The sequence below is a fragment of the Lactuca serriola genome, chromosome 6 (genome assembly GCF_051521515.1).
Source record: "Lactuca serriola cultivar US96UC23 chromosome 6, Lser_US96UC23_V15, whole genome shotgun sequence".
In the NCBI taxonomy this organism is placed as follows: Eukaryota; Viridiplantae; Streptophyta; class Magnoliopsida; order Asterales; family Asteraceae; genus Lactuca; species Lactuca serriola.
This window is the reverse complement of record NC_136413.1, coordinates 10,550,172-10,560,329: the sequence shown is the minus strand read 5'-3', so window position 1 is coordinate 10,560,329 and position 10,158 is coordinate 10,550,172. Positions and strand designations below refer to the sequence as shown.

The following is a 10,158-nucleotide window of genomic DNA, read 5'->3' as shown; positions in this document are numbered from 1 at the left end:
ATACTGACCCTTTTGTAGTGGTAAGTGTGTATATATATATACTTAATTAAATATTTTAGTATTTACAAGTATATATTCTTGGTCAGAGTGTTTTAGTCCCAAAGTGTTTATAGTTTGTATATCTTTTTATAGGTTGATATACTTGATTCACTATAAACAATGCTCTGATACCAATCTGTCACACCACAAAACCGATAACAGCGGAATACGTTCTGGGGTGGAGGACGTCATGTACAGTATCATAACAATTGCATAATAGTAAAAACAAGCGACAACAACCATTGCATTTATATAGTAATTTTAATTACAAACGTGTTCTATAAAGTTTAATAGACACCAAAAGTATAACAAAAATAAAAGATGGGTCTTTTATGTGCTCCATCTTCTCCAAAAGCTGCATCTGTACCTGTCTATGTTTGACCTGAGGATACAAGTTATTTTGAAAATGAGTATCAACATAAAGCTGGTGAGTTCATAAGAATTTAGTGTCGTTGTTGTATAAAAGTGTTTACAAACTTATAGAATAAAACTGAAATTTATGTTTATGAGTAGTAGAAATCCCTCGAAAATCCTATATTTTCCAGAAAAGTACATTGTAAGTTAAATCCTTTTAGTTGTGTGTAAGTATTATCATTGAAAAGCTTCAGTTGTAAAAGTACGATAATAAATCTCATGTGAGTAACATAGATGAAGAAAAGTTATGCCTGTTGACAGTAGTAGTGGTGCAAACTTCCATTAGTAATAGATACTTACTTACTTCGGGATGTTAGCTTAGACTTAAGTCTTAGTGTATTAATTTGGATAAAGGTGTAACCCCTCATGTAACCAGACTGAATGATAATAGAGAACCCGATGACCTTCCCGGTCATGCCTAGTGTAGTGATGTAGTGCCACTCCTGGGCCTAGTCAGCTCGGACTGTAGTTAACATTCGGGATGTAATAGTGTTCGCCTCGTATAGATCTATACATGTAGTGTTGCCTTCCTTCCGGAAAGCCCTGGTCACATGGTGTAAGCGCGGTAGAGTGTCTTATAGAGGGATAGTGTGTTATACTCTGGATTAGTGTATTCTCTTGTATTATAGTATAGTAGTCTTTTTGTACAGTTCATAGAGTGCTCTCTTATACGTGTATTAACTTGTAGTAATAACAGTTATAGTGAGTATAGTAGTAGTAGAGGTAACGAGCAGTAGTCTTAACTATACCTATTATAGTTAACTAGAGTGTATGATTTCCTGCCTTTGAATAACAAAGGTATCGTATGAGATGAAGAATTTTGTATCTAACACAAATATATATGATATATAACTAAGAAATCAATGACAGTCGGACGGATAACAGATACCCTAAGCCCACATCAAACAAGAACAGGAAATAAGGCGAACTATCGGTCCTAAGTCCTTCAAGTCTTACTTATATAAATATATTAGTGTAGATATATTTTTAAAAAGAAAAATGATTTAAACACAGTTTTGAAAATAGTTTAACAACAATATAATCTTAAAAATGCATTAGATAAACAACTAAAACAGTTTTATTGTTAAACAACTAAAAGTGTAGAAAAATCCCTTTTGATGATAATTTGTGAATCACATAAAATTTGATAATAAAACTTGTAGAGTTATACTTGTATCCCCCCCCCCCCTAAAACATGTAAAATCATTTAAAAAAGTTCATTAAGGGGTATGAACTCACCTGCAATGAGTAGATCGGGTGGAAGTGTCGGATGAGCGTTTCGTGTCAAGTAAACACTTGTACACCCTTTATGACCCTAGTAACATATGAAGACATATGTTTACAAGTAATTAGTGATTTAGACTCTAATTATACACATATAGACATCCTAATGTGATTAAAGGTCTTATGGTTGAGTGCTAGAAGGCTAATGGGTTGCAAGGAAAGAGTATAAGACCTCACCATGGAGTTTACTCTCCTAAAACTCACCTTAAGTGAGTTTACGGTTGGGAGACCACATCCCCCATGAGTTTACAGTCGTAAACTCATGGGAGGAGTGTATTTGAGTGTTTTCAAGCCTCATGTGGTTCTAGAAGTGATTCTAAGGCAATACACAAGGTTATAGGGGTGTCCAAGGTCCCAAAAGAGTACTCCCTTGGAGTTTACGGTCCAAGGACCACTCCTTGGGAGTTTACGGCCGTAAACCCCATGGTTTACGATAGTAAACTCTTGGACACCTTCAATTCTTTGATTTCAAGGTCCTAGACTCATTCCTAACAAGTTCTAGTGAGGGTGTAAGGCTTTTTAGGGGTTTAGGGTCCTTTGGCATGGTTTAGGGGAGTTTACGGTCTACACATATGCTTGGGCGGTAAACTCTAGTTTACCCTTCAAATGTTGATGTTTAGGTGTTCCAAGTCCGAAATAGCAAGTCCCTAAGCCATATCTTAAGCCTAAATGTAGTTTGGAAGTGTTTTGGGCTTGGTTTGCAAGCTTAGAGGGTGTTTACGGTCTAAGCATGTGCTTGGACCGTAAACCGTCTTTCAAGCCCTAAAAATTGTTGATTCAAGGTTCAAACACTTCTAGGTTAAGTCCAAAACTAGTTTCTAAGCTTAAAGGGAAGAAATTTGGCACTTTTGACATCTTTTTAGGGGTTTACGGCCTAAGGAGGTTCTTAGGCTGTAAACTCCTCTTTTTCAGCCTTCTTGCATGATTTTTGAGTTAAAACACAAATCAAAGATGTCTAAAACAAGTTAGGGTAAGGGTACTTACGTTTTGGAGGCGGAAACTTGCGGTTTTGAGGTGAAATCGGACTTGAGGAGAGAGAGTAGAGAGAGAAAGTAGGTCTAGTGTGGTAAAAGTTTTCTAAGGAGTGTCAACCCTCCTTTATATAAGGCTTGGGTGTTGTACCCGGTATACGGCTACCCGATACTTATGTTTAACGAGGTTTAAACTTTTTACCCAGTTAAATGGTCGTAATTAAAAATAAACTTTTTCCAATAAAATGGAAAGATAATTTACGTGTTTTTTATTTATTTTATTACGACGATATTAACATAAAATACAAATAAATAAAACATTTATTTATTTGCCGACCCCAATTTAACGGAACTTTTATAAAATATAATATTCTATTAACGGAAACGGGTTATAATGACGGAATAAATTTTTGTGTTGTCACAATAGGCTACTAGAATAAATAGATATTATAATGCCTATGTTATTTATGTTTATGCTTTTGATCTGTATTAACAATAATATCCCAAAGTTTTTAATATAATACATTTCTACTGAAATGCTTTGATAAATTCTTTTTCATATTTTTTTGACAAAACTGCAAAAATAGTCCCTGTGGTTTGCATTTTTTCAGGAAACAAGTCCAAACAGTGACTTTTTTTGATTCGTGGTCCTTTTGGAGTGGTTTGTATGTGAAAATGGTCCCTCCGAAAATTGAAATGACTATAATACCCTTGGGGTATTTATTTTTCATTTTTCTTTCATTATTCTTAAAATTTAATATTTATTTATTTATTTTAGCAATTAAAAAAATAAAAGGGCCCACCTCTCTCTCTCTCTCTCTCTCTCTCTCTCTCTCTCCTTCATTCATCAGGTAGAAGACATTCCTTCATTCCTTCCCATTTTTCTTCACCACCGACCAAGGAAGGTTGTCGGCCACCGGAGCTGCCTTTTCCTTCCTCTTCCGGCCGAGCAACGCCACCCAAACACCCCTAAAGATCGTCATTCTCTCCAAAAGATCCAAAAACACCACCTTGATTGGCGACTGCTTTGCTCCTCCTCCCCTTCGTGTGTTGTCGTGTGTTGCTACTGGGAAGCAAATGAACCATGGAGGGCTCACAATAGATCGACTGCCCATCCTTTCCTCGTGATTTCTCAGCCATCATCGGAGCTTCCCGTTAGCTGCCTTCGTTCCTTTCTTCCCGATCTGTCGAATCCCGTCGGCTGGAGCTTTGGGGGAAATACACTTGCGTTCTTAATCGGCTTCAGGTAACATTTTATTTTATCCCCGATGATCAGATTTTGTGTTGGATCGAAATTTTGAGTTTATTGTTGTGTGATTGTTTTAGGGTATACTGGAGTTGGGGTTCTTTAAACCACGGGAAGCGATGAACCCATGTTTCCCTCTGCAATTTCCGACTTCCTATCAGCAGCGATACCACAGGGACCGTATTTGGTTGATGTTTGTTCTACGTATTCCAATCAACAACCTTTTTCTCAGTTTGGTGGCTTAATTTCGGATTATGAAGGTTGACGCCCCTTAATTTAGGTTGGTATAGTTTGGGTATTAGATGGTATTTAATTACTTTCATTTAGATTGCATCGAGATTGTAGGCGGAGGTTGCTCCGACACTCGAGTGGGGTTAGGATGGTTATTTCCTATAGCAATCAGGAGGCGACCTTGCTGCCCTGTTTCTATTATGCTGGTAACGAACATGAAAGAGAGGGGGGAGGGAAAGGAGGTGGTTTGGTGGTCGGAGGTTGCTCCAGCAGTCGAGTGAGGTTGGGATGGTTGTTTCCGGTGGAGAGAAGGTGGTGGCAGCAGGGGTGGTGTAGTGTGTGGGATTTACGGTGGCATTTTAGTGGCCGACGGGGTGTGGTGGCTGGCTCTAGATCACCGGAGAGAGAGAGAGAGAGAGAGAGAGAGGTGGGACCTTTTTTATTTTTTTAATTGTTAAAATAAATAAATAAATATTAAATTTTAAGAATAATGAAAGAAAAATGAAAAATAAATACCCCAAGGGTATTATAGTCATTTTAATTTTCGGAGGGACCATTTTCACATACAAACCATTCCAAAAGGACCACGAATCAAAAAAAGTCACTGTTTGGACTTGTTTCCTGAAAAAATGCAAACCACAGGGACTATTTTTGCAGTTTTGTCTATTTTTTTTTGAACAAATTCCGCATTATTTCTTTAAAAATATACTAGGGTTTTCAAATAAAGCATAAACAAATCGGTCTTATCTGGCCGTGAACTTGGAAATGTCACGGTTTAATATTAATGTGCATGATCCTAGTAGTATAAGAGAGTATTCTTAGACTACAGTTGGAGCAATCGAGTTCTATCTTTAGAGGAGTACTCATAAATTAGTGGACCTAGATAGTGAATCCTAGGAGGCTGATGTAAATTATCGGGTGGAGATAGCCTCATGTTGAGTCGTTGAGGTGAACCAATATATCTCGTCGTCCTTTTTTCAATATTTATTCCCTTGTATCTTTATATTTGTTTGTTAAAATATTCATGTGGTTGAACATTTATTTTGTAACTTGATTAAAAACATTTTATTTGGTGGGTTTTGTAAAATATTTTATCAAGTGCCATAATTCATAAGCATCTCTTCCTATAAGTGCACACCAATCCATTTTTTTTAGAATCAGTTAGGTTAAAACCGAACCACCGTTAGAAATAGATTATTATAGAATACTGAAACCGGGTTTTTCTAAATAAAAAACAAACCTAACTTTCTTTTTAACTAAAAAAAGACGATTTTTTAACTTATTTCATTTCTGAAAATAAACGATATGATTATAACTGAAAGTGGATTAAAGTCGGTATTAGTGCACCTCTACCTCTTTCCAATTCCAGGCCCTTTCCCATTCATTCGGGATGGAATGGTCTAGCCCTCCACTGATATTTACACATAATCAGGATAAAATAACTTAATTAGATAAGCCAAAATTTGAGTTTAATATATTAAGACACTTTGTTGCATTCATTATAAAAACAATGTTATGTGTATTTGTATCTAATCGCTGTTAAAATCTCGATCTTGATCTTAAGGTCTTATGATTTTAAAAGCCTATAAGTGACAAACAATCCCGATCACAATATCACCTCTTTAGTGTTACTATATAACCGATTCTCAAAATTTTGTTTATTTAACTTGAAATCGAACATTGCAAGTTGCAAGTAGTCTTGTAGAGCATCGTCATTTCATCAATTTTATCTCAAATTAAGCAGTACATACTCATAATATTACAGTTGATTCCACTATCAATGTTTTAATCAACATCAAGTTATAATGTAAATGCTTCGCACCAAATATCTTGGGATCAAATTCTAATACTACCTCCGTCCCAAATTGATAGTCTATTTTTGACTTTTGAAGTTTTTTTTTTTCAATTTTGACCTTAAATAATTTTGTTTTTGAAAGATAATAATTGATGCAAAATAAGTTTTATTAAGTAATATATAACACAAATAAAAAATTTAAGGTCAAAGTTGAAGAAAAAATACTTAAAAAGTCAAATATGGACTATCAATTTGGGACGGAGGGAGTATGAGTTAATTTTTATAGGATCTTTGGATTCTGATCGATCTTATGATCACTCGTCCATGTAAAACGTAAAATGACCTTGACTAAGATCTAAATTTTGACAACATTGTTATATTATCATACATATTCAAACATTTAAATTTTCTATTTCAAAGAGACTTAAATCAAATAAACAAACAAAAACAGTGTTTCTCTTGTATACTAGCCCAACAAACAAACAAAAACAGTGTTTCTCTTGTATACTAGCCCAACAAAAAATTGCATAAGTGTGATGGATCTTTATTTACAAATTGGACTGGCCTATGAAATTCATATGGCCTTGAAGCTTGAGAGTGTTTTTATATAAATAAAGAGAAAATTTTCATCTTACAATTATTTCTTACTACATATCTATGTCAAAAGATGACACATATAATATTTAGTTTTCCTTAATAATGTTTTAATCTATTTTGCAACATTTAACCATGTCACTTATTTGATTATTTAGATAGATAACTATTTGCTTTCACATTAGATAAGTTAAATTACTTACAGACCTCCTTCATCCAAACACACATAAAAATTTCACAAAAGCTCCAATATAAAATAATAAAACTATAATGAAAGAGGAAATATTGGATAAATAAATCACCTTGAATAAATAAATCACTTTGAATAATAATCAATAAATAAAAAAAGAAATTGACTCCAAGAACTACCCTTAAATAAATTACTCTACCCTCAAATGTCTATATAAAAAAATTGACTCTTTCTTTAAACAAATATGAAATTTCTATCTGCAACAAATGAATGAAAGAATGATCTAAATGACATTTTTACCCCTACAAAGAATTGTTAACTTTATACCCAACAATCTGACCTCCTAACTGTTCTTCTTCAACATCACGCTGCTGCTTGCTGAAACGCCGACGAACTTCCGGCGACATCCGACGGGACCCACGCCGACACGGTGTAAAGAGGCTGATCAGACCAGCTCAGAGTAACACCGGCGGCGGCACCGCCATCAGACACCCGCCTCTGCTGCTGCTTCTCCACTTTGAAGGAATTCGGACCAAATGGATGATCATACATTTTCAGTATCATTTGGCTCTGTAGGAACTCCCTCTCGCTGATCTCCACGCTTCTGAATCCGCCGAGCTCCGCCATCGACCGCCACCACTGATCAAACCCAACGTGCCTCTCGAATCTCTCGAGCCCTTCGCACGCGATTATGTTTCTGATTTCACGTCCGAAGGATTCTTCGATTTTGATCCGAGAATGACTTTGTAATGGAAACACAGAATCGACACAGTCAAAGATAGCAGAATAATACTTCAATGAATTCGATACTCTCTTTTCCAAAACAGCGTCGTTATGCTCGGATTCTTGCTCCGCCATCACCACAACGCTAGGGTTTGTGCTTCGAATTAGCCGGAAAAAGTCTCTAAGAGCGCCGCCGGTGGCGTCGTACAGCATTTTGTGAAGCTGTAAGACGCAATTTACTGCTACAGTTTCGCCTTCTTTAACATGAAGCATCCACAGTCTCACATCTTCTAATCTATCAACAACCGGATGGAATTCAAATTCTAGGTTTAAGGCCTCAGCGAATCCGGAAAGCCGAGCTCCCGTCTCGATGAGATCCTGTTTGGATTCTCCGACGCCGGTGATTCTGACGTGGCTCGGGGGGTTGTTCATGGAAGCCAAACTCTGAAAAAAGCTCGGCCATTGAAGACCTTGCTTTACGTCAAAATCTATAACATGAACTTTGTCTTTCCCTTGAAACGATCTTAGCAGAATCTCGTTTGACGTGAAATGGATGAATTTAGGAATTGGGGTTGCTTGATTCAAGAGACGTAAAGCTGTCCCATTCTCTTCTTCAACCTGATTAATCTCTCTAGGAATAGAAATCTGGAAAATATTCGGCCAAATTCTCGAAACCCTTAAAGCTAAAGCTTCTGTGTAATAAGCAGCAAGTCTGGAGATTGAAGAATCGCCTCTCGGAGATGCTAATTCGCCTAATTTCGATATGAAATGGTTAATTGCAGCTATGTTCTTAACGCCGATTGCTTCCAAACAAGCTAAAAGCAAACTTATAAGCTCAAATCCAACTTCTTCATCATGGTTCGTGTTCCCAATCGCTAATAAATCCAAACTTTGATTAGGGTTTGGTGCACCTACGCCGTTCGTACCTCCTACATCCAAACTCCGATGACTTTCCGGCGAACTGCTCCTCGATCCCGATCCCGACCCCGATGACGTTTCATTCACAACCCTCTGTCTATGGCTTCCTGAAGAAACTCCCCTTTCACCTAAATCCGCTAATTCATTCACAAAACTCCATGGAAGTGAAGTAGCAGAATGATCAAGAACGAACCCCTGTTTGCTGAACCAAAAACTATCTTCATTTTCACCAAATTCTTCGACTTTACTGCAACCCCTTTTCCTCTTAGCTCGAAAAGATTCATCTTGTTCATCTTGGTAAAGTCTTTTTAACCCTTTGTTTCTGTTATCCCAGATATCGTTCTTTTTTTCTACCACAGTGTGCTTAAGTGAACAGTTGGTTGTTCTTGCTTCTATTGTGTTGTTGTTGTTGTTGTTGTTGTCGAGTGATATAGGGCCCACAGGTCTAATAACTGGCTGCGATCTTGTTGATTCTTTACGAGGGAAGTTAGTATTGCATGGCAAATCCAATCTTTGTGTGCTCATTGAAGGGAAGTTACTAAATGTAGAAGAAGAACACCCAGCCAACATTCTTTAAAACCTTCCAAAGTTCTTCACTTTCGCTCTCGTGTATATAAATGTAAATATATAGATATGTATAAATCAAATTCAGTCAAATTATAAATGTTTGTGAAAAGAAATCAAGAAAATGAGAGAGTGTGTGTAGTTAAAAGAAAGAAACAAAAAAAAAGGGTTTTTAAAAATGGAATCCAATGAATTGAATAAAAACGTATGAATGTATGTGCAATAAAGAATATGAATGTGAAATGTGTATGAGCAATTGAAAAGAATCAAAGAATTTGATGTAAGAAAATTTAAAAAGTTTACCTCAAAATGATCATCGGATTCCGAAAAACACACACTCTGGGGAGATGATGATGGTTGAAGAAATCTTTACCATGAATGCAATTCAACCGCCGCCATAACTTGTTCAAACCCAAAGCTCAAGAAAGATCCAGATTTTGAACAACACATTCCAGCCATTGGCAGTTTGAAGAACTCCATAGTGATCTTTATCAAAAACCCAGATTTTTTTTAACAAATTTAAACCTTAATGAAAAAGAATTGAATCATTGCTAACGATTTCAAAGACCCTAATGTAAAAATCAAGAAGTTTATGAAAACCCCATCATTTGAATCGTGAAAAAATCAAGATTTGTAGATTAAAAGACGAAAAGATTGTGTTTTTTTGTTCTCTCCTCTCCTCTCCTCTCCTCTCCTCTCTCACTCACTCTCTCTCAACTACGCAACAGTAACACTACCCAAAAAAATCATGCACACATATAAGATTTTTCTTATATAAATCAGAAAACCAGGGTGTTGTTTTTCCTTTGTTTTTGGCAGAGGGATGCGGTGGTTTTGGACCCTAGGATGGAGATCTGACGGTGGAGAATGGTGGTGAGAGTGAATATGACCGTTGTGGTGGGGTTAATATGACCGTTGAGGGTAGAAGGTGGTGTACGGAAGCAGTGGCGGATGCAATGTTATATTAAACACATTTTTTCTTTTAATCTTATTAACTTACAGCTTGTCCCCACTTGATATTTGATGGCCCCTACATTTGAAACTTCTGCAAACCTTTTAATTTAGTAATTCCTTCCCGCTCAGCCCTTTTTCCTGCCAACTTTGGATGAAAAAACCCCAGGAAGAGCCATCTATTCTTCCATCTTTGTTAAAGACTTAAAGTATATAAATAAATTCTAACTATTAGTTT

The 10,158-nt window shown here is 36.4% G+C and overlaps 1 protein-coding gene across 1 annotated transcript; it reads right to left on the bottom strand.

Annotated features, from left to right (window-relative positions):
* Positions 1–6,859: 6,859 nt before the first annotated feature.
* On the bottom strand, positions 6,860–9,723 carry LOC145057730 (scarecrow-like protein 28). Its single transcript, XM_079005609.1, has one exon. It carries the CDS (start codon positions 8,973–8,975, stop codon positions 7,128–7,130), a length of 1,848 nt encoding a protein of 615 aa, XP_078861735.1. The 5' UTR covers positions 8,976–9,723; the 3' UTR covers positions 6,860–7,127.
* Positions 9,724–10,158: the final 435 nt, after the last annotated feature.

Excerpts from the sequence above, each read along its gene's own strand:
- LOC145057730 (XM_079005609.1), bottom strand. The coding sequence starts at position 8,975 with ATGTTGGCTGGGTGTTCTTCTTCTACATTTAGTAACTTCCCTTCAATG.